The sequence below is a fragment of the Pelodiscus sinensis genome, chromosome 7 (genome assembly GCF_049634645.1).
Source record: "Pelodiscus sinensis isolate JC-2024 chromosome 7, ASM4963464v1, whole genome shotgun sequence".
Taxonomy (NCBI): domain Eukaryota; kingdom Metazoa; phylum Chordata; order Testudines; family Trionychidae; genus Pelodiscus; species Pelodiscus sinensis.
In genome coordinates this window covers 55947108-55967277 of record NC_134717.1, presented here as the reverse complement: position 1 = coordinate 55967277, position 20170 = coordinate 55947108, and the positions used below count along the sequence as shown (strand labels likewise).

Sequence of the window (20170 nt, the reverse complement as noted above, 5' to 3'; positions counted from 1 at the left end):
CCTCTGCTCTGGGCTAACACTGTCCGGAGTAAAGAACGGAGGGAATGGCCACCGGCTTGTGTGCAACTGTCTGCCTGAGTGATTGCACCATATGCCAGCATGTGCTGGCAGCCTGAGGATTGCTACCAAAGATCTCCAGGCTGTGTGCACAGAGGCGCTGACACACCTAAATGGAGCGCCCATAGGGACACACCACGAATTCCAGTTATCGCACAAGGTGAGTAACCTTCCCATCACTCATGGTTCAAGGCACCCACATGAGCAAATTCATGATACACAATACCTGGACAGTTTGAGAGTCTAGGTTGCACTCAGTGCCAATAAATTTCTGCCAGTGTTACTGACAGCTATCCAAAGTTGCCACATTGCAATGGTGGTATCTGACAGCAGTCTTCAACATAAACAAATAAGGGGAGACAAGATCCAGAGTTCTGTGTGCAGAAGCTATAGATTTTGGGAATCATGCATCACATATAATATTCTTTTGACAGCAGCCTTCCTATCAGGTGTTCAAAACATGATTGTCAGTTCTCTTATAAGAAACTTGGTAACCTACCATGAATGGGAGTTGCATAACTAAAATCAACCCAGCCAGGGCTTTGTCAAGCCGAGACTTAAACACCTCTAGAGATGGAGACTCCACTACTTCCCTAGGTAACCCACTCCAGTGCTTCACCACTCTCCTAGTGAAATAGTTTTTCCTAATATCCAACCTGGACCTCTCCCACCACAACTTGAGAACATTGTTCCTTGTTCTGCCATCCGTCACTGCTGAGAACAGCCTCTTTCCATCCTCTTTGGAGCCTCCCTTCAGGAAGTTGAAGGCTGCTATCAAATCACCCCTCACTCTTCACTTCTGCAGACTAAACAGACCCAATTCCCTCAGCCTCTCCTCATAGATCATATGCTCCAGCCCCCTAATCATTTTGGTTGCCCTCTGCTGGACCCTCTCCAATGTGACCACATCCTTTTTGTAGTGGGGGGCCCAGAACTGGACACACTACTCCAGATGTGGCCTCACTAGAGCCGAATAAAGGGGAATAATCACTTCTCTGGATCTGCTGGCAAAGCTCCTCCTAATGCACCCTAATATGCCATTAGCCTTCTTGGCTACAAGGGCACTCTGTTGACTCATATCCAGCTTCTCATCCACTATAACCCCCAGGTCTTTTTCTGCAGAACTACTACTTAGCTGGTTGGTCCCCAGCCTGTAACAATGTTTGGAATTCTTCCGTCCCAAGTGTAGGTCTCTGTACTTGTCCTTGTTGAACCCCATCAGATTTCTTGTGGCCCAATCCTCCAATTTTTCTAAGTCACTCTGGACCTTATCGCTGCCCTCCCGCGTATCTACCTCTCCCCGTAGGTTAGTGTCATCTGCAAACTTGCTGAGAGTGCAATCCATGTCCTCATCCAGGTCATTAATAAAGATATTAAACAAAACCGGTCCTAGAACTGAACCTCCGGGCAGTCAGCTAGAAACCGACCGCCATCCTGACACTGAGCCGTTGATCGCTACCTGCTGGGCCCAACCTTCCAGCCAGCTTTCTATTCATTTTACCGTCCATTTATCCAATCCACATTCCCTTAACTTGCTGGCAAGAATATTGTGGGAGACCATATCAAAAGCCTTGCTAAAGTCAAGATATATGGCATCCACTGACTTTCCCATGTCCACAGAGCCAGTTACCTCATCATAGAAGCTAATCAGATTGGTCAGGAACAACTTGCCCTTTATGAATCCATGCTGACTATTCCTGATCACTTTCCTTTCTTCCAAGTGCCTCAAAATGGATTCCTTAAGGATCCCTTCCATGATTTTTCCAGAAACAGAGGTAAGACTGACCGGCCTATAGTTCCCTGGATTGTCCTTCTTCCCTTTTTTGAAGATGGGCACTACATTTGCCTTTTTCCAATCATCTGGGATCTCTCCCAATCTCCACGACTTTTCAGAGATAATGGCCAAAGTCTCCTCAATGGCATTTGCCAACTCCCTCAGTACCCTCAGATGCATTAAGTCTGGACCCATGGATTTGTGTACGTTTAGCTTTTCTAAATAGTTCTAACCTGTTCTTTACCCACCAAGGGCTGTCCATCTTCACCCCATCTTGCGTCACTTTAGCGCATTAGTCTGGGAGCTGACCTTGTCTGGGAAGACAGACAAAGAAAGCATTGAGTACTTCAGCTTTCCCCACATCATCTATCACTAGATTACCTCCATCAAGTAGGGGCCGCAAATGGTCTCTGATCACCTTCTTGTTAACATACCTGTAGAAACCTTTCTTATTATCCTTCACATTCTTTGCCAGTCGCAGTCCCAATTGCACTTTCGCCTTCCAGATAAACCCCCGGCATTCTCGAGCTATACATTTAAACCCTTTTCTGGTCATTTGTCCAAGTTTCCACTTTTTGTAAGCTTCCTTTTTGTGCTTAAGTTCACCAAGGATTGCCCCTGTAAGCCAATCTGGTCTCCTACCATGTTTGCCTCTCTTGCTACGCGTTGGGATGGTTTCTTTCTATGCCTTCAATAAGGCTTCTTTAAAATACTGTCAGCTCTCCTGGGCTCCTTTCCCCTTCATGTTTAGCATCCCAGGGGATTCTGCCCATCAGGTCCCTGAGGGAGTCAGTCTGCTTTTCTGAAGTCCAAGGTGTGTATTTTACTACTCTCTCTTTTCTTCCTTTGTTCAGGATCCTGAAATCTACCATCTCATGATCACTGCTTCCGAGGTTGTCACCCACCTCTACTTCCCCTATTAGTTCCTCCCTGTTGGTGAGCAGAAGGTCAAGCTGTGCACGGCCCCTGGTCATATCCTTCAGTACTTATACCAAGAAGTTATCCTCAACATTCTCCAAAAACTTCCTGGATTGCCTGTGTACTGCCGTATTGGTCTCCCAACAGATGTCAGGGTGATTGCAGGACCTGGTTCTCAGGGGGACTTTAATCTGGAAGTTTCTCTGAGTTGTCTGAAGAAAGCCTCATCCACCTGATTCAGTGGCCTGTAGTAGACACCAACCACAACATCACTGCTGTTGTTTGCACCTCTAAAGTTAACCCATAGACTCTCATCAGGTTTTTCCCCTCTATATATTGGAGTTCTGACCAATCATAGTGCTCTCTTACATATAGTGCAACTTCTCCTTTTTCTCCCCTGCCTGTTCTTCCTGAACAGTCTATAATCTTCCATGACAGTGCTCCGTTCATGCGAGTCATCCCTCCAAGTCTCTGTTATCCCAATTAAATCATATTTCTTTGACTGGGCCAGGGCCTCCAGTTCTTCCTGTTTGTTGCCCAGGCTTCTTGCATTAATGTACAAACATCTCAGATAACCAGTTGATTGCCCTACCTTCTCCATTCGAATCAGGGGTCCTCCTTTCTTGCTCGTTCCTCTTTCCATTTCTCCCCGGTATCTGACTTTCCCACTCCCCTCAGGGTTTTGGTCACTGTCCCCTAATGAATCTAGTTTAAAGCCCTCCTTATTGGGTTTGCAAGCCTGCCAGCGAAGATGCTCCTTCCTTTCTTGGTTAGGTGGATCCCATCTCTTCCTAACAATCCTTGTGCCCAGAACAGAGTCCCATGGTCGAAGAAACGAAAGCCTTCTCTGCAACACCAGCTGCACAACCATGCATTTACTTCCTCAATTTGACGATCCCTGCCCAGTCCTTTCCCTTCAACCAGGAGGATGGATGAAAACACCACCTGCGCTCCAAATTCTTTGATCCTTTCCCAGTGCTACATAATCCGCAGTAGCCCGCTCAAGGTCATTCTTGGCCGTATCGTTCGTTCCCTCGTGGAGAAGCAGGAAGTGGTAGCGATCCGAAGGTTTGATCAGTTTTGTAAGCCTCTCAGTCACATCCTGAATTGAAGCTCCCGGTAAGCAGCACACCTCTCGAGATTCCAGGTCCGGACGGCAGATGGATGGTTCAGTCCCTCTTAGGAGGGAGTCCCCGACCACCACCACCCATCTTCTTTTGGGGCTGGTGGTCGTGGAACCCCCATCCCTAGGACTACGCATCCCATGCCTTCCAGTAGATGGTGTTCCCTTGTGGTTTCTTCCTTGCGAGGTCCCTTCCAAAGCATTCACCACTGCAGAGCCTGTGGAGACAGCCTGAAAGCGATTACTTACCTCTATAGCATTGAGGGATTCCTGTGCTGGCCTTTTTCCCCTTCTAGAAGTTACATGCTGCCAGTTCTCTTCCTGGTCTCCTACTGCCCTCTCTGGCTCTTCCTCCTGCCGTGCTTGCAGGATTAAATGCTGCCTTCTATCGAAGTCTTCAGCCTCTCTTATCGAGCATAGGGTCGACACTTGGGCTTCCAGTCCTCTAATTTTTTATTCCAAAATGGTGACTGGCTTGCACTTAGTGCAGATGAAATCTGTTCTTTCTTCCGGGAGGAAGACAAACATGGCACACGCTGTGCAGGTAACAGCAGACCTATCACCATCCATCCCTGATGTCCTGGAGAAAGGATTTAAAAGAAAGGCAAGAGAACCTCGCCCCCTTTCTTTTCCCCTTCCAAACTCCCTTTCTAAACTCCCTGTTAGCACTCACCTCCTGTTCGCAGTTCAATGGGAGTCCAGATTTGGGGATGGATCTGGATTCCCAGTGGCTTATTGGTGGGTTTTGGGAATGGGACTCTGCGGGGTAGTAGTCCAGGTGGAGGTGGCTGGGTTTCAGTGCGGGGGGTGGGGGATCTGGGTTTGGGAGGCTCATTGTGGAGGGACTGAGACTTGGTGGAGTAGGGGTGTCTGGGTGCAAGTGGTTGGGACTTAGTGAAATGGAATTCTAGCTATGGAGTGAGGGGCTCATCAGGGTACTCCAGAAGCAGGGAGAATGGAGTTTGTTGGAGTGAGGGTTCAAATGTGGGCACTTGTGGTTGGGGGGGGTGCTCTGGGAGGAGGAATAGGTCTTGGGGGGCAGATCCGGTGTGGAATGGCCGAGGATTAATGGAATGAGTTTGAAATCCAGAGAAGGGAGATTTAGCAGAGGGAGTCTGGGTATGGGAGGTGAAGGGGAGGTTGGAATGTGGGTGCACTGGGTTTGGACAGAGGGTGAAGTGACTCCCCATATAGAAACCTTTCCTTCCATGTCTGAGAAGCAATGGGGACAGGAAGTGAGTGGGAGGTCAGAACTTCCTGCAGCCAGAGGCAGTTGCTGAGGGTGGGTTGGCTACAGCCCCTCCTCCCTACAGGGGAAGAAAAAGTCTGTTCCTCCCTCAGCCTAGGCTAGTAGCTAAGCCTAGGGCAGAGTACATGGCAGTAGCTGGGGTGTCCCCACCTCCTCCTTGCTCAGGCACTGGGTCTTTGACTTCTCTTGCAGTTTACCTGTCAGAAGTCATTTTTCTGCAGGGAACACAAGGTTACTTTTCTGTAACTGAAGGCAGTCTGCCACACCCTTTATTTCCTCATGCGTAACCATGATGCAGCACAAGACACATGAAGACTGCCAAACAGTAATATTTTGGTAAGATCTAGCTCCAGGCACCTGATGCATGCACATGTCACTAACTGAATTACAGATAGGGGCACACATCTCAAAAACCCTTCATTACAGATAAGTAACTTCATCATATTCAGATATTATCATGCTAGGATATGAGAACTGGGAATATGTGCAGGTCTTCAAGGAAAAATGAAAGTTAATATTTTAATATTGTGGCTTTTATTTGTAGGGTAGATGACTTTATTAAATCAAGTAGGTTTTCACAATTAGCATTGTTTCAGCTTTTACTTTTTTAAAATAATCTGTATAGCAAACTTGATGTAGTAATTGAATTAAATATAAAGGAAAATCTGAGTCTCTTATTCTTTCTTCTGTTAGATTGCAAAACTGCGTCAGCAGTTGCAGAGAAGTAAACACAGCAGCAGGCATCATCGGGATAAAGAAAGACAGTCTCCATTCCATGGTAACCATGCAGCCATTAATCAGTGCCAGGTAAGGCTATGCCACTTGTCAGGGCATTGTGGGAGTAAGCATGTTAACTCCTGTGCATTCCAAATAGTGATTTTTTTTTAAAAGAAAAAAAATGCTTCCATATGTTTTGAAATACTTGTTTACTACTGAATGATGTATATCTGTGAAATATAAAGAACCTCTTTCTTTTGTGAGATTAAACTGATTTTCTTTAGCATGCTGAAATAAGGTGTGTGTGGTTTTTCTCTTAAATTTAACGAGTATTTTAAAGGGAGGTTAGTGAAGAATATGTTTATTTACAACATAATTTGTAAGGACTCTGATGCAAATGGATGATAGAGGTCAGTTCACTGAATTAAAAGTCAACCCATTTGGATCTGTGTAATCTAATTCTATGAAATTCTTTCATGTAATGTGATGTGTCTAGGGTTATTAATTTGTATATAGAAAGTCACATAGAACCAGCTTGACCGTATAAGTGGTATTGTGTTGAGAATGACGTTTTAGTTTGCTCAGTGCCCAACAACCAAGAATCTCAGTTAGGGATGTTATATATCGTGTAATTGAATAGTCATGCCACTCTATCAGAAGCAGCAGCTCCAGGTGGCAGGCAGGAGCTGATCCACGAGGGGAGCTGGATTAAAAAAAATTGCTTCCTGCACAGACCGGCTCCTGCCTGCTACCCCACGCTGCTGCCTCTGATAGAGGTAGTAGTGTGGGGTGGGCAGCAGCCCTGTCTGTGGGGTACCCACGCTCCCCATGGACAAAGGCTGCTCCACAGTAGCAGCCCCTGTCCACATTGGGATCCGGTATCCCACGGAGCAGCTTCTGTCTGGGGTGGGCCCAGCTGCTGATAGAGGCAGCCATGGGGAGGGAGGTCAAGCAGGTCCACAAAACCCCAAGCACCAGCTCCTGCCCTCATCCCCCCGGCCTCTGTGGGAGGCAGCAAGGAGGGGCAGGCAGGTCCGCAGAGCCAGCATGCATGGAGGTTGAGGGAAGAGGCGGATCTGGTGTTCATAGGGAGCTGCTACCTTAAAAGCTGGCTCCCCCATGGGCATTGGCTCCTGCCTCCCCTGCCCTGGGTGGAGATGTGTGTAGTCAATAGGATTAACTGATCAGTCTATGTTTATCGGTTAATTGTGTAGTCATCTACATGTTGACATCACTAATCCTAGTCTGTGTTCTGTGGACGGATTCCATTTGTCCATCAGGTACATGTGAAGGAATTAGGAGTTTACACTGACTTGCTCTGAGAGGATTCTCACTCAGTTAACATTAGATGAAAAGATGGTAGCTTCTGAGTGACTAAGGGAAGGATAGTGAATCCCCAGACACAAACTGCAGAGGAAGAATAAGAATATATTTGCAAAGCATATAATGTTTCCTCTTGAACAACTATAGAGGATATGGAAATACTATTTAAGTTCTTTCCTGCTTCTGTGGCACTAAATTCATCCTTTTGTTTAGGTTGAAGGCAGTAGTGTATATATCTTCCCTGTTAGGTGCATGTTTTTGTTATCACACTCTTGAATTCCTGTCACTTCTCAAAAAAACTTTGATATTTTCCTGGTAGTTTCAGACACATATGACCAGTCCAAGTAGTTGTTGGAGTTGCAAATCACGATCTTTGCACAGCTTAGATCAGTGGTCCCCAATGCGGTGCCCGCGGGTGCCACAGCGCCCGCCGGGGCATTTGTGTGCGCCCGCCGACAACCTGGGCTGGCCCAGCGCACTGGAGGCGCCGGCCCCAGGCGCACGGCGCTCGGGCGGCCCCAGCCCCGGGGCACATGCGGGCGCGCGGTGCTGGCGCGGGCCCCAGGCGTGTGGCTTGGGCGGCAGCGCCGGCCCCGGGCCCAGAGCACAAGGCGCTCGGGCGGCGCCGGTGCTGGGTGCAAGGGCATCCCCGCTCCTGGCATGCCCCAGGATGCGCGGCCCCGCTCCCGGGCACCCAGCGCATGAGTAACCCCACCCCCCGGGCGCCTGGCGCGTGAGTGGCCCCGCCCCCAGGCGCCTCTAAAGGTTGGGGACCACTGGCTCAGATTTTCAAATCCGTAGAACCCTGCCTGGATAAAAAAATGTGGATCTGCATTTACCAAGCTCAGCCCGTCGTCTGATCTGCTAGCTGAATTTTGTCGTCTTCCACATCTGCTCTGCAAGCCCTTTGGAGGGGAGGGATCATGGATGAACGGAGAGGAGGGGAAAGGTGGGGGTGAGGTCTTAAGGAGAAGAAGCAGAGAGCAGGGACTGGCGTCAGGAGCAGTAGGAGGGCAGTGCGATGGTTTCGAGAGGGGGTATGAGGAAGGGAATGGATTTGTAGTGTGTGCTGCTGCTGCTGCAGATTCGTGAGTGATGGCACCTGGCAACAGCAGCTTCTGTCACATCACAGAGGGGTATAGTTCTACCCCCTCAAGTCCCTGTAGCAGGGGGTGGGTCCTACTGCCCAGGAATAGGCCCATGTCAGGGCATTGCCCCACATCTCTTGCAGCTCCAGCCACACAGAGCTGGTCTTTCCCTCTTAAGAAAAACTTGCCGCTTTGCCTTCCTCCTGTCCTGGAAATCAGCTGCCTCCCTCAGGCATGCTCCCAGCTGCACTAGCTAGTAATGTCAGAACAGCAGTGCGGGACAGGTAGCAGCTGTCCCCGCCTGGGGCAGGGCTGGCATTGGGGCCTCAGGGCTCCCGTAGGTCAACACTTACGAAGCAGGGGTGAAGTGTTGGGCAGGGCTGGCACTGGGCCCCTCATGCCAGGAAAGTTTGGCAACCTGTTGTGCTTATTTACACCTTGCAGTGGGGGGCCTCCCCCAGCGCTCCCCCCACTCCCAGCCCAGCAGCTAGGCAGCGGTCAGGGAGAACCATGTGTGGGTATCCGTTCCTCTATGCGAAAATAGTCTGGGAATATGAAAATCATACAGTATGCCTGCTGAAAAGATTCCTTTGTGGAAGCAAGACATATTTTTCCTCTCTTGAGGATAGTTCTTTCTCTAAATGAGTGTATTTTTTTTTTTTAATAAGAGTGGCATTAAAATGATTTATTTTTTTTACTGCACAGCTTTCTTTTTCACTATTCAGCCAGAGCATTCTAGAATATATAGATATATAATATAGATGGATGAAAGTCATGTTGCAGGAAAGACACGGAATGACTGTTCCAGGGCAGTTCATAAAACAATGCAATGGTGTTGTCAGCTACTCTTTTTACATGATTCAGTCCAGGATTTGCTGAGGCTCGTTGTCCCCCTACCAAAAAAAGGCCTATTTTACAGTTGTGAAGCATTTTGTGGCTTGGCTTAGTTGGCTCGTTGACATGTCTGTAGAATACTAGCTGATGTATTTTACCTTTGCAAGACTGTCAATTCAGGAATTGCCTATAAAGGGCTCTAAACAGTTTCTATGAATGTGGGGAGTGGGATTCATTTTGGATGTGTGTGTTTATTTTTTTTAAACCTGTTCTGCACTTGACTACTACACATCCCTTACCAACTGTGATGAAAATACACTAGTTATCAGGTATTCTGGAATTCAGAGAGTGAAAGGGGATGTAACAAGTCTATCATTACTTTCCTCTCTCTTTTCACCAGTCAGTTTCCAACAAGTCTGTCTCCAAGCCTGATAGGCAAGAGATGTCTACATTTTCAAATACAACTCAATAATTATGGACTGCTTGGGTGCTATCCATTGTTTTCAAGGACTAGTGTATAAAATTGCACTACTTAACCATCCTTCACTGGCTCATTTTGTTGTTTCCCCTTAGGCAAGGAAGAAAAAAGGTCATGCAAAGGAAAGCATCCTTGATTGTTCTTCCCCTAAAACTGCTCATTTTGGCAAAATATGCAGTGGTTTTTCCTTTTTATTTAATGTGTCTTCCAAAGAACAACAAACACAACATCAGGTTGTTGAACCTAATCTTAATCCAGAATTTCTGGATTAAAGCAACAAGAACATTCTCACAATTAATCCAGGGACATTTAATAAAATGATTCACGGATAGACCTTCATTAGTATCGATACTTGAGATTTTTGGGGGGGAAACTGGGTCCCCAGTACTTTGCCCTGCCATTTTGGCTTGTACCTATCCTCTGATTTCTTTTCAGAGTTGATGGTAAAATTGAATTCAAGCTTTTTCAGTTATTGAAGGGAGAGCTTTATATAATAGATGACTGCTGATGTGTGCCTTGGCTCATAAGCTGGTTCACGAAGTAATGTTTCAGTCTTACTAGCCATTTCAGAGTTTTGGTATCTTGATTAAACTAGGACAGGCTCTATGTAACAGTCCCAATAAATGACTCATGAAGATTAAGGATGTGAAATCCCATTTAAAAAGCTAACTGATTAATGTTAATGTTAATTTTAATTTAGCTGGGATCCTTTCTCACGGACAGGCTGGAGTGGCTGGTTAATCACTTACTGAGTAATTGGTTAAACGGTTAACCCTTTACATCTCTAGCAGAAATGAGCCATAGAGCTGTTAATGTAGCTAGTTTCATATCATTATGGGTATGTCTACACTACAGCGTTATTTCGAAATAATGCGTCTAGACACAAAATGCATTTCGAAGTAGTGTTTGTTTCTAGATTATTTAAGGACAACAGTTTCTCTGGGGCAGGAGTAGAGGGTAATTAATATATTGGGAGATGCTACTCTCTTTATAGTCGACTAGTGATGCGATTAGTCACTCTCCCTTCATCCCCCAGCTGCCTCTATCCGAGAGAGGCAGCAAAGGAGGGGGGAGTGGGAGCTGGCTTAAAAGCCAGTTCCCCCAAGCACTGTCTCCGCAGGGTGTAGGGGAGTTAGAGGCACAGCAGAAAATGCACAAGCAGGGACTGAAGTAGTCTCTGCTTGTACCGCTGCTTCTGCAATTCTGCTTTTGAAATGTACAAGAGCTCCGGTAGTTCAGAGGCAGAGGTTCCCTTATAGACTAATCAAGTAGTCGATGGAAATCCCATTAACTATTTGATTAGTTAATCTAAATTTAACATCCCCAATATGAAAATTCATATTTCTGTGACTGTTTTTGCTCAGTAAATGCTTGTGGCTTGCTGTTCAAGTAAGCAGCAAAAATTCAGCATCCCAAGACCCACTAAGCTTGGAAAAGACTTTCAAAAGCAATCAGATTTCAGCTGTACATGGGAGATGTGCATGTCTGGTGGTGGTGGTGATGGGAAAAGTATGCAAGAAAAGTAAACAGAAGCCAGCAGGAAAATGTGAAAACTCGCTTATGAGGTGTAGGCCTCTCGGCTCTAACGAGAGAGAGGGTGTGCTAGAATTATCAAGTTTACATCTGCTCTGGTAACAACCCCACTACCAACTTTTCACTGGGACTTTCTGGTCATGGAACATCTGTGTTCTGCCAGACCACAGATGTTTCTGGACCAGGGAGTCCCAGTTTAAAGAGGGTCAACCTGTATATGAGAAAACACAAAACATATTGTTTGTATTGTGTGGTAAGTTGTCTGAGCAAGTCATTCTGTCTGCTTTTCGGTATAGAAGGGGAATTCCTTTGGAAGTGGCAATGTAGTCCGCATAGAATTATGTTCTCCTCAGTTCATCTTTTGGGAACTTCCAGTATAAGGAAATGAGTAGTGAGGCAATTTTTACATTTATTTTAGTGAGGCAAGAACAGAATGGGATTGGCTTATTAGGTTCAGTGTTGACTTGGGCCACTACTTCAGCAAACCATTGAATTTCTAGCTATTTTAAAATGTATTTTGCTTGCATTAATTTTTATTCCCAAAGCAGTGGTTAGCACTGAAGATGCTTGATCACTCTTCCATTATTTTGCTGTTTTGTCCTTTGGTTCTGCTGTTAATGTTGCAATATATTTGCAAATTGTAAATTTTAAATCTTATCAGACTATTTTGTTTCTAGCTCAGAAATGTCTTTCTTCCCCTGTACATTGTTCACTGTGAACATTTTCTCTCCACTGTCCCTTGCACTATGTGTTTGTAAAGTAAGCTGGTTTACTGACACCAGTTAAAGATCTTGGCCCCCAGTCTCAGCACTATCCTCACTCCTTTATCTTCTCTCCCGTTCCCACTGACTTGTTTTACTTTTACTTACTGAGCTGCTTTCTGGATTTCTTGACTGCCATAGACCCTCCACCCCAACACATACACACATTACAAGGATCCACTTTGACATTTGTGGAGAAGCAAAATACATACTCACTTAGAGAGGTAAAGGATATTGTGGACAGTTTATTAATTGGACATGTTTGGGGAAAAAATAGAAGTTCTTCTTCGGGTAGTTCCCATGGGTGCTCCACTTCTGGTGTCGGGCTGGTCCCGGCGCCGCAAATCGGAGCTTTACAGAGCTGTGTGTGTGTGTGTGGTCGGGCAGCGCGCGTGCACTCTCGTTTCGCGCCTTTCATCTACCGCGCACTGCCCGGCTCCCGCCAGTTCTTCTCATCCGCCTTGGGTCGCAGACGGAGCTTCCCCACTTTCTCCTCATAATTTCCCCCTTCTTCCCTTCGGCTGCTTGCCGTGGGGAAATTTCAGTACTTTAAATGTTGAAATTTTGTTGTTGTTGTTCGTCCATCGTATTCGAAGAGGACCTTGACATCTAACAGGTTATGGACTGTTCATGGTGTGTCTGCAAATGGCTGATAAGGCCGATACGGGCACGGAATGTTCTACCACATGTCGGGCAGACATGTGTGGGCACCACTGTTGCAGCTTTTGCAACTCTGGCTTTACGGAGTGCTCGCTTCTCTTGTGCTATGGTTGTCCTTCTGGCTTCAGATGTTTGACAGCCTTGGTAGATCAGCGTGTATCATGTTGATCGGTCTTGTGCCAGGGTCTCCCAGGAGGTCGTGTCAATATCCAGGGACTTGAGAGAGGCTTTAAGCGTATCTTTGTATCGCTTCTTTTGTCCCCCGTGCGATCGCTTCCCTTGAAACAGCTCACCATAGAAGAGCTGTTTAGGGATGCGATGATCTGGCATCCTTGCAACATGGCCTGCCCAGCGTGTCTGAGCTTTCATCAGCAGGGTGTAAACTGACGGCAGACCTGCTCTAGAAAGGACTTCTGTGTCTGGCACCTTATCCTGCCACCGGATCCTCAGAAGTCTGCGGAGGCAAATTGTGTGGAAGTGGTTCAGTTGCCTAGCGTGCCTCCTGTATACAGTCCAAGTCTCACTGGCGTACATCAGGGTAGTTAACACTACTGCTCGATAGACTTTAAGCTTTGTAGCAAGACTTATTCCACGGCGGTCCCACACTTTGGTCAACAGTCTGCCGAATGCAGAGCTTGCCTTGGCGACTCTGCAGTTGATCTTGATGTCAATTGTCACTGAGCGGGAGAGGGTGCTGCCGAGATATGTAAATTGGTCCACTGCTTGCAGCTTTTGTCCCTTCACTGTGATGGTGGGCACTTGATGCTGAGCTTTTGGAGCTGGTTGGTGCATCACTTCGGTTTTCTTTGTGTTGATGAGAAGGCCGAAGTTGTCGCATGCTGCTGCAAATTTGTCCATGCTGGCTTGCATTTCCTGCTCTGATCCAGCATTCAGGGCGCAGTCATCAGCAAAAAGGAGATCTCGTAACACAGTCTCCTTTATCTTGGTGACAGCCTGGAGTCTTCGCAGGTTAAACAGTTTCCCATCGGTCCTGTATCTCAGTCTGATTCCCAGGGAACTGTTCTGAAAGGCGTCTGACAGCATGGCTGAAAACATTATGCTGAACAGGGTCGGTGCCAGCACACACCCTTGCTTGACGCCGTTTGTGACGGGAAAGGCCTCTGAAGCTTCTCCATCATCCAAAACACGAGCCGTCATGCCGTTGTGGAACTGACGTACCATCAAGATGAATCTGTCAGGGCACCCAAACTTCGACATGATGCGCCACAGACCTTCGCGATTGACAGTGTCAAAAGCCTTGGTGAGATCCACGAAGGTGGTGTACAGTTCACGATTCTGCTCGTGACACTTCTCTTGAAGCTGTCGGGCTGCGAAGATCATATCCACCGTGCCACGCTCTTTGCGGAAGCCGCACTGTGTCTCTGGTAATAAACCCTGTTCCAGGTGGTTAATCAGACGATTCAGCAACACTCGTGCAAGGATCTTACCTGCGATGGAAAGCAGTGATATTCCTCTATGATTATCGCAAACTTGTCGATTTCCTTTCCTCTTGTAGAGGTGTACGATAGACGCGTCTTTCAGTTCCTGAGGAATAGATCCTTGATTCCAGAAGGACTGGAACAGCTGAGTGAGTTTGTTGACAAGCACTGCACCACCACCCTTATAGACTTCCGCTGGGGCCTTGCCACTGGACAGCTGGCTGATGGCCTGTAAGGTTTCAGTCTCTGATGGTGAGACATCCAGGCTGTGGTTGATATCCGCCTGGGGCATTCTATCAATCGCCTTGTTATTGATGGAAGATGGGCGGTTCAGTACGGATTGGAAGTGCTCAGCCCAAGGCTGTAAAATCAGAGCCTTCTCAGTAATGAGAGTTGCACCATCTGAGTCCAGTAGAGGGGAACTCCCTGAGGGCTGAGGTCCATACAAGGATCTAAGGGCTTCGTAGAACCGTTTGGCATTGTTTCTATCAGAAAACTTCTGGATTTCATCTGCTTTGGCACTCAACCAGGAGTCCTGCATCTTACGAAGCTTGTTCTGTACGATCCTGCGAATGTTGTTGAAGGCATTTTTCTTAGCTGTTGACGATGGGTCATTCTGGTGAGCACGGTGAAGGCGATGCTTTTCAGCAAGTATGGCCTTGATCTCTTCATCGTTTTCATCAAACCAGTCCTGCTGTTTCCTGTGTGAGGGTCCAAGAACCTTCAGTGCAGAAGAGTGCACAATATCCCGGAAGCGTTCCCAGTCCTTCTCAGCATTTTCCTCTAATTGCAGCTCTAAAAGTTGGTTGCCAAGATCTTCTGCTAGTAAAGCTGCTGTGTTGGGGTTCCTCAGTCTACTGACATTGATCTTTTTCATCACAGCTTTGTTTCCCTGCGGACGTCTCTTTAGCTTGATGTGAAAGCTTAATTTGGAGATGATAAGTCTGTGGTCAGTCCAACAGTCAGCACTCGGCATGGCCTTGGTCACCCTTACATCCTGTCTGTCTTTCCTCCGCACAATGACATAATCAATGAGATGCCAGTGCTTAGAGCGTGGGTGCATCCAGGACGTCTTTTTGCGAGTAGGCAGGCGGAAGATGGTATTGGTGATGATCAAATCATGAGCCGCACATGTCTTCAGTAATAGTAGGCCATTGCTGTTACATTTACCGATTCCATTTTTTCCAATGACGCCATCCCAGGCAGTGTGATCAGATCCTACTCTCGCGTTGAAATCGCCAAGTAGAATCAGCCTGTCAGTGCGCTTCACGGATGAGAGTAGGGCATCGAGATCTTCATAAAACTTGTCCTTTACTTCATCCGGATTCGTCATTGTGGGCGCGTAAGCGCTGATCAGTGTGGCTTGCTTTCCTCTCGGTAGTGGAAGATGCAGTGTCATGAGTCGGTCATTCACGCCCTTGGGAAGACTGGCAAGTTTGCGGACAAAGATGATGCTTAACCGCAAAGCCAACTCCAGATTCACGACATTCGTCACTGCTGCGTCCACGCCAGAAGAATGTGTAACCATCTCCTGTTTCCATGAGCTGACCTTCATTTGCTAGACGAGTTTCACACAGTGCCGCAATATCGATGTTGAATCTTGTGAGCTCTCTGGCGACCAGGGCTGTTCTTCTTTCTGGTCGGTCTGCTGAAGGGTTGTCCTGAAGCGTGCGTACGTTCCATGTGCCAATAGTGAGTGGTGTCACCTTGCATTTTGTTCGAAATTTTATTGTTCGACCGCATGAGATGGGATCCCCTCCAGCCGCGGTAAGCTGGCCAGGGTTCTATGAAGCAAACAATGTTTAGGGCACCTTTTCTAGCCCCTTCCTCTTACTACGGAGGTGAGCAGTGCAATCCTAAAGAGGGCTGCTCAGTCACTCAGGTAGACGCCGAATCCAGCTGTTGCTTCCACCAGCAAGAAGACGACCATTAGACCTGAGCCGCCTGTGTGCAGGTCCGCAGCTACAGCTCCCAGTGTATCCACACCTGCTGCTTCGTCGCTCGCCCGTCGCCACAGGACTTAGGAGATGTCGAGATGTCAAGACTTGCGCGTGAATTGGATTAAAGTGAGGGAGAGGTGCGCATAGTCAGCCTCACTCTCTCTTCCCAGATTCCATCTTACTCCAATGGCAGGACTAACGTCGAGACGGTTGGAGATGGGCTGGGCGCAGTGGTTGACCAGGGCATCTTTCATGTCTTGCCGTGCTCTTAGCGTACCACATCGCTTGCAGAAACCACCTTCATGACCGTTGGTCCTATTCTAGTAGGTCTCATCCACTCGATCCGCTGGAGTCTGTCTTCACATGCTCGGGATAGACAAGTCCCTATCTCACCGAAGGTCGATGACCCGACGGCTACTCTCAACCTGGTTTAGCCAGCCTGTCGAAGCTGTTGCCCGGGGTGTGGCCGCTGCACATGCTACAGCTACTAGGAGCCACAGGTGAGAGTTGAGTGACAAGTGGGGACCAAAGGTGGACGAGCTGCCCTAAAAGGACACGACATGCCCGTACATCAGAGGTGCTACCCCTCCCTGAACACCCCATACACCCCAAATGTTGAAATATATAGCGCGTCTAGCCCCGTTGGCAGACGCGGTTTAAAAAAAAAAAAAAAAAGAAAGAAAGAAAGGAAAGAAGAAACTGAGAAAGAGCAGTGCTACATATATAGTGTTGGCGTTTTTTTCTGTTGCCTGCTCTGGTTACCAAAAAAAAAAAAAAGAGAGAAAGGAAATAAAATTTAAATAGAGTAAACAGAAGGAAAGTAACTCAGAGAAACCGGGGACGCATACAAGCGGCTGCACTTAGCCGACGGTAACGTTCAGTCCCCACAATTCAAAATGCCGGGCTCCCCCGGCTTCAAAAAATGTGAAGGCTGTGCTGAACCAATGCCGGTGTCAGATGGGCACTCGGCTTGCATTCGCTGCCTTGGGGAGACTCACATCCCCCAGAAGTGCACCCACTGTGCCAGCCTAACGACTAGAGCCCGCAAGGAGCGGGAACGTCGTTTGAAGGAGATCCTGTTTGATAAGGCTCTCATGCCTTCCACTGCCTCAGGATCCTCTGCCTCGGACCCCACGACTGATAAGCGGAAGGCTCCTTCTGAGGCTTTGCCCTCATCAAAAAAGAGGAAAGCCTCTCCTGCTCACTCCCTGCCAGTTGCTCCGCAGTCGCGGGCAAGCGCAGGTGACAAGCCGGGCACTTCTCGTTCGAGGGTAAACCGTGCTCCGTCAGTGAATAAGCCGGCCGGCATTTCAGAGTCTCGACAGCCCCCTGCTCGGGATCCTCACCCGGCACCGGGGCTTCTTAAAGAGACAGACGCAGTGGTGCCAGTTGTATCGGTGCCGGCTGCTGAAGGGCTTTTGACCACGGCCCCTCACAGGGAGCTGTCCTCAGCACCGGCAGGGGATCAGCGTGCCCATACTCAGATGCCTGCTTCACAGCCCTTAACCCTTCACTCTCCAGGCTCTACACAGCCAGCAGCATCAACACAAAAATCAAATGCCCAGGGAATCTCCCAGTGTACCTCGCCAAGGTCTTACCACGAGCCATCCCCTCACCGTTGTGCCTCTACGCACCACGCAAGAGACCATGGGCGTTATTACCACCGCAGTCTCTCATCTCGTCACTATTATGATAGCGTAGCTGTTCACACCAGAGATATTCCAGATCTCCTTCTCCTGCGAGACGCTCACGATCACCTACTCATTCACCTAGGAGTACATATTACGTCAGGTATGACAGCACTAGATCTTCTAGACGCTTGTCCCCTGCAAGGTCTGGCCGGCACTATACCCATCGTTATAGACCGGACTATATTGAATCATCTCATCGCAGTCACTCTCGATCTCATCACAGGTCTCCATGTTCCTGTAGGTCAGTTAGTCCACGCTCTGGGTGCTCGGAGATCTCCAAACGTTCTCCGCTACGACGCCCCGTATCTTCTCGTTCCCCCACGCATTGTTCACAAATGTCAGACCTAGAGGAAGGGCAACTCTCTGAAGTTGATCAGGATATGTCCCCTAATACCAGTTCACCACATCCCTCTAGGGATGAACCGCTGTCTATGGGCGAGAAGTCACCACCGGACGATCTTAAGGAATTCCAAGACCTGTTTAAACGTGTAGCGCAATCCCAAGAAGTGCAGCTCACTGAGTCTCAAGCTAAACAGCATAAGTTGTTTAAGAATCTGCACCCTAAACAACAGAGAAAGATTGCACTCCCGGTAGATGAAGCCATCTTAGAAGTGGCACAGGATATCTGGCAGACGCCAACATCAATACCACCCACTAATAAGAAAATTGATAAGAAGTATTTTGTCTCATCCAAAGGCCTGGATTTTCTTTTCAATCACCCCCAGCCGAATTCCCTGATAGTGGATGCAGTTCGTCACAAGAACAAAATGCCCCAGTTTAAGAATTCCCTACCGGATAGGGAGACAAAGAAATTGGACCACTTTGGTCGGAAAGTTTACTCCTCCTCAACCTTGCTACTGCGGGTTGCCAATTATGCTGCTCTGCTATCGAACCATAACTTTGATAATTACTCTAAGTTACCGGAACTTATGCAGCACCTCCCTGACAGTAAGAAGTCTCTCCTTAGATCGGTTGTCCAGGAAGGTTTCACCGCTTGTAGAACAGCCCTTCAGATAGCCGCGGACATTGCCGACACAGCCGCTCGAGCGATGGCAACAGGCATTGCGATGAGGAGAGCTTCCTGGCTATTGTCAGCGGGAGCCCCTAAGGAGTTGAACTCCAAAGTGGAAGATTTACCCTTTGATTGCCAGAAGTTGTTTGCTTCTACTACCGATGAGATCCTCCATTCTGGCAAGGACTCTCGTATGACCCTCCGTTCTCTGGGGATGTACACGTCACCTTTTAAACGCAGACGATACTACCCCTTCCAGAGGAGATATGATTATTTCCCCTATAGGCAGCAACAGCAGCGTGGATCAGACCAGCCTAGATTCAGACAGCGCCCTCAGCGCAAACGTCAACAGAACCGCTCTGCTGCTCGGCCTTCCCAGAAGCAGCAGGTTTGACTCCCGTGCGGAGGACGCGAACATGTCTCCACCGGTCAACACTCTAAAGCCTGCAATCACCACCACCACCTTATTCCACCACCGCCTGAGGCCATTTCTTCATCAATGGGCCACCATTACCTCGGACCGATGGGTCCTAGAGGTCATATCATCGGGCCTGACAATCCCGTTCGCATCAATCCCTCCTACCACTCCTCCCACCCCATCCCTTCTCAGGGACTCGTCTCATGGGGCCGCTCTTCGAGAAGAGGTTCTTCACCTACTCAAGATTAGAGCCATAGAGAGAGTACCCGACGAATTCCGAGGCAGAGGGTTCTACTCCAGGTATTTCCTGGTTCCCAAAAAGTTCGGCGGGTGGAGACCCATCCTCGATCTGAGGGGTCTGAACCGTTTTATCCGAAAGCAGCGCTTCAAAATGACCACCCTGGCCAAGATCATGCCAGCACTAAACAAAGGAGATTGGTTCGCAGTCCTGGATTTGCAAGACGCATATTTCCATGTAACGATTCACATAGCACACAGGCGTTTTCTCAGATTCGTAGTGGGCGACGACCATTTTCAATACAGGGTCCTGCCTTTCGGCCTCATTTCGGCCCCAAGGGTGTTCTCCAAGACACTAGCGGTAGTGGCTGCCCATCTTCGAAGGATAGGAGTCGTTATCTTCCCCTACCTCGACGATTGCCTCATCAAGGCACGCACCCAGTTAGAGGCTCAGCACATGGTAGTCGCAACTCAGGAGTTGTTCGACTCCCTCGGCCTTATCGTGAACACTCAAAAGTCACGCCCACTACCAACACAGATTTTAAACTTCATAGGAGCGCGTCTCGACTCCCAATTGGAAAGAGTCCACCTTCCACTCGAGCGTTTTCAAGTAATGCAAGACCTGATAAAAACAGTCTTGCAAGCTCCAATGCTCCCGGTACGCGTATGTCTCCAGCTTCTGGGACATATGGCTTCCACAACAATCATAGTGCGCCATTCAAGACTACACCTCAGGTGTCTGCAGCATTGGCTAAGCACGGTTTACAAGCCTACGGACCACAGCATCCGCAAGACTGTGGTACTTCCAGTACATGTCAAGGACTCCCTAGTATGGTGGACGAATCACAACAATATGTTGTCAGGAGTCCCCTTCCATGCACCACAACCGTCACGAGAGATAACCACAGACGCTTCTCT

General features: G+C 48.1%; 1 protein-coding gene across 2 annotated transcripts in view; it reads left to right on the top strand.

The window, feature by feature from the left end:
- Window positions 1-20170, top strand: part of FAM117B (family with sequence similarity 117 member B) — a 76357-nt gene that overhangs the window by 25817 nt on the left and 30370 nt on the right. For both annotated transcript variants that reach the window (XM_075933840.1, XM_075933839.1), the window contains exon 4: window positions 5815-5928. In XM_075933840.1, the coding sequence (XP_075789955.1) occupies window positions 5815-5928 (114 nt within the window). The remainder of the gene's footprint in view (window positions 1-5814; window positions 5929-20170) is intronic.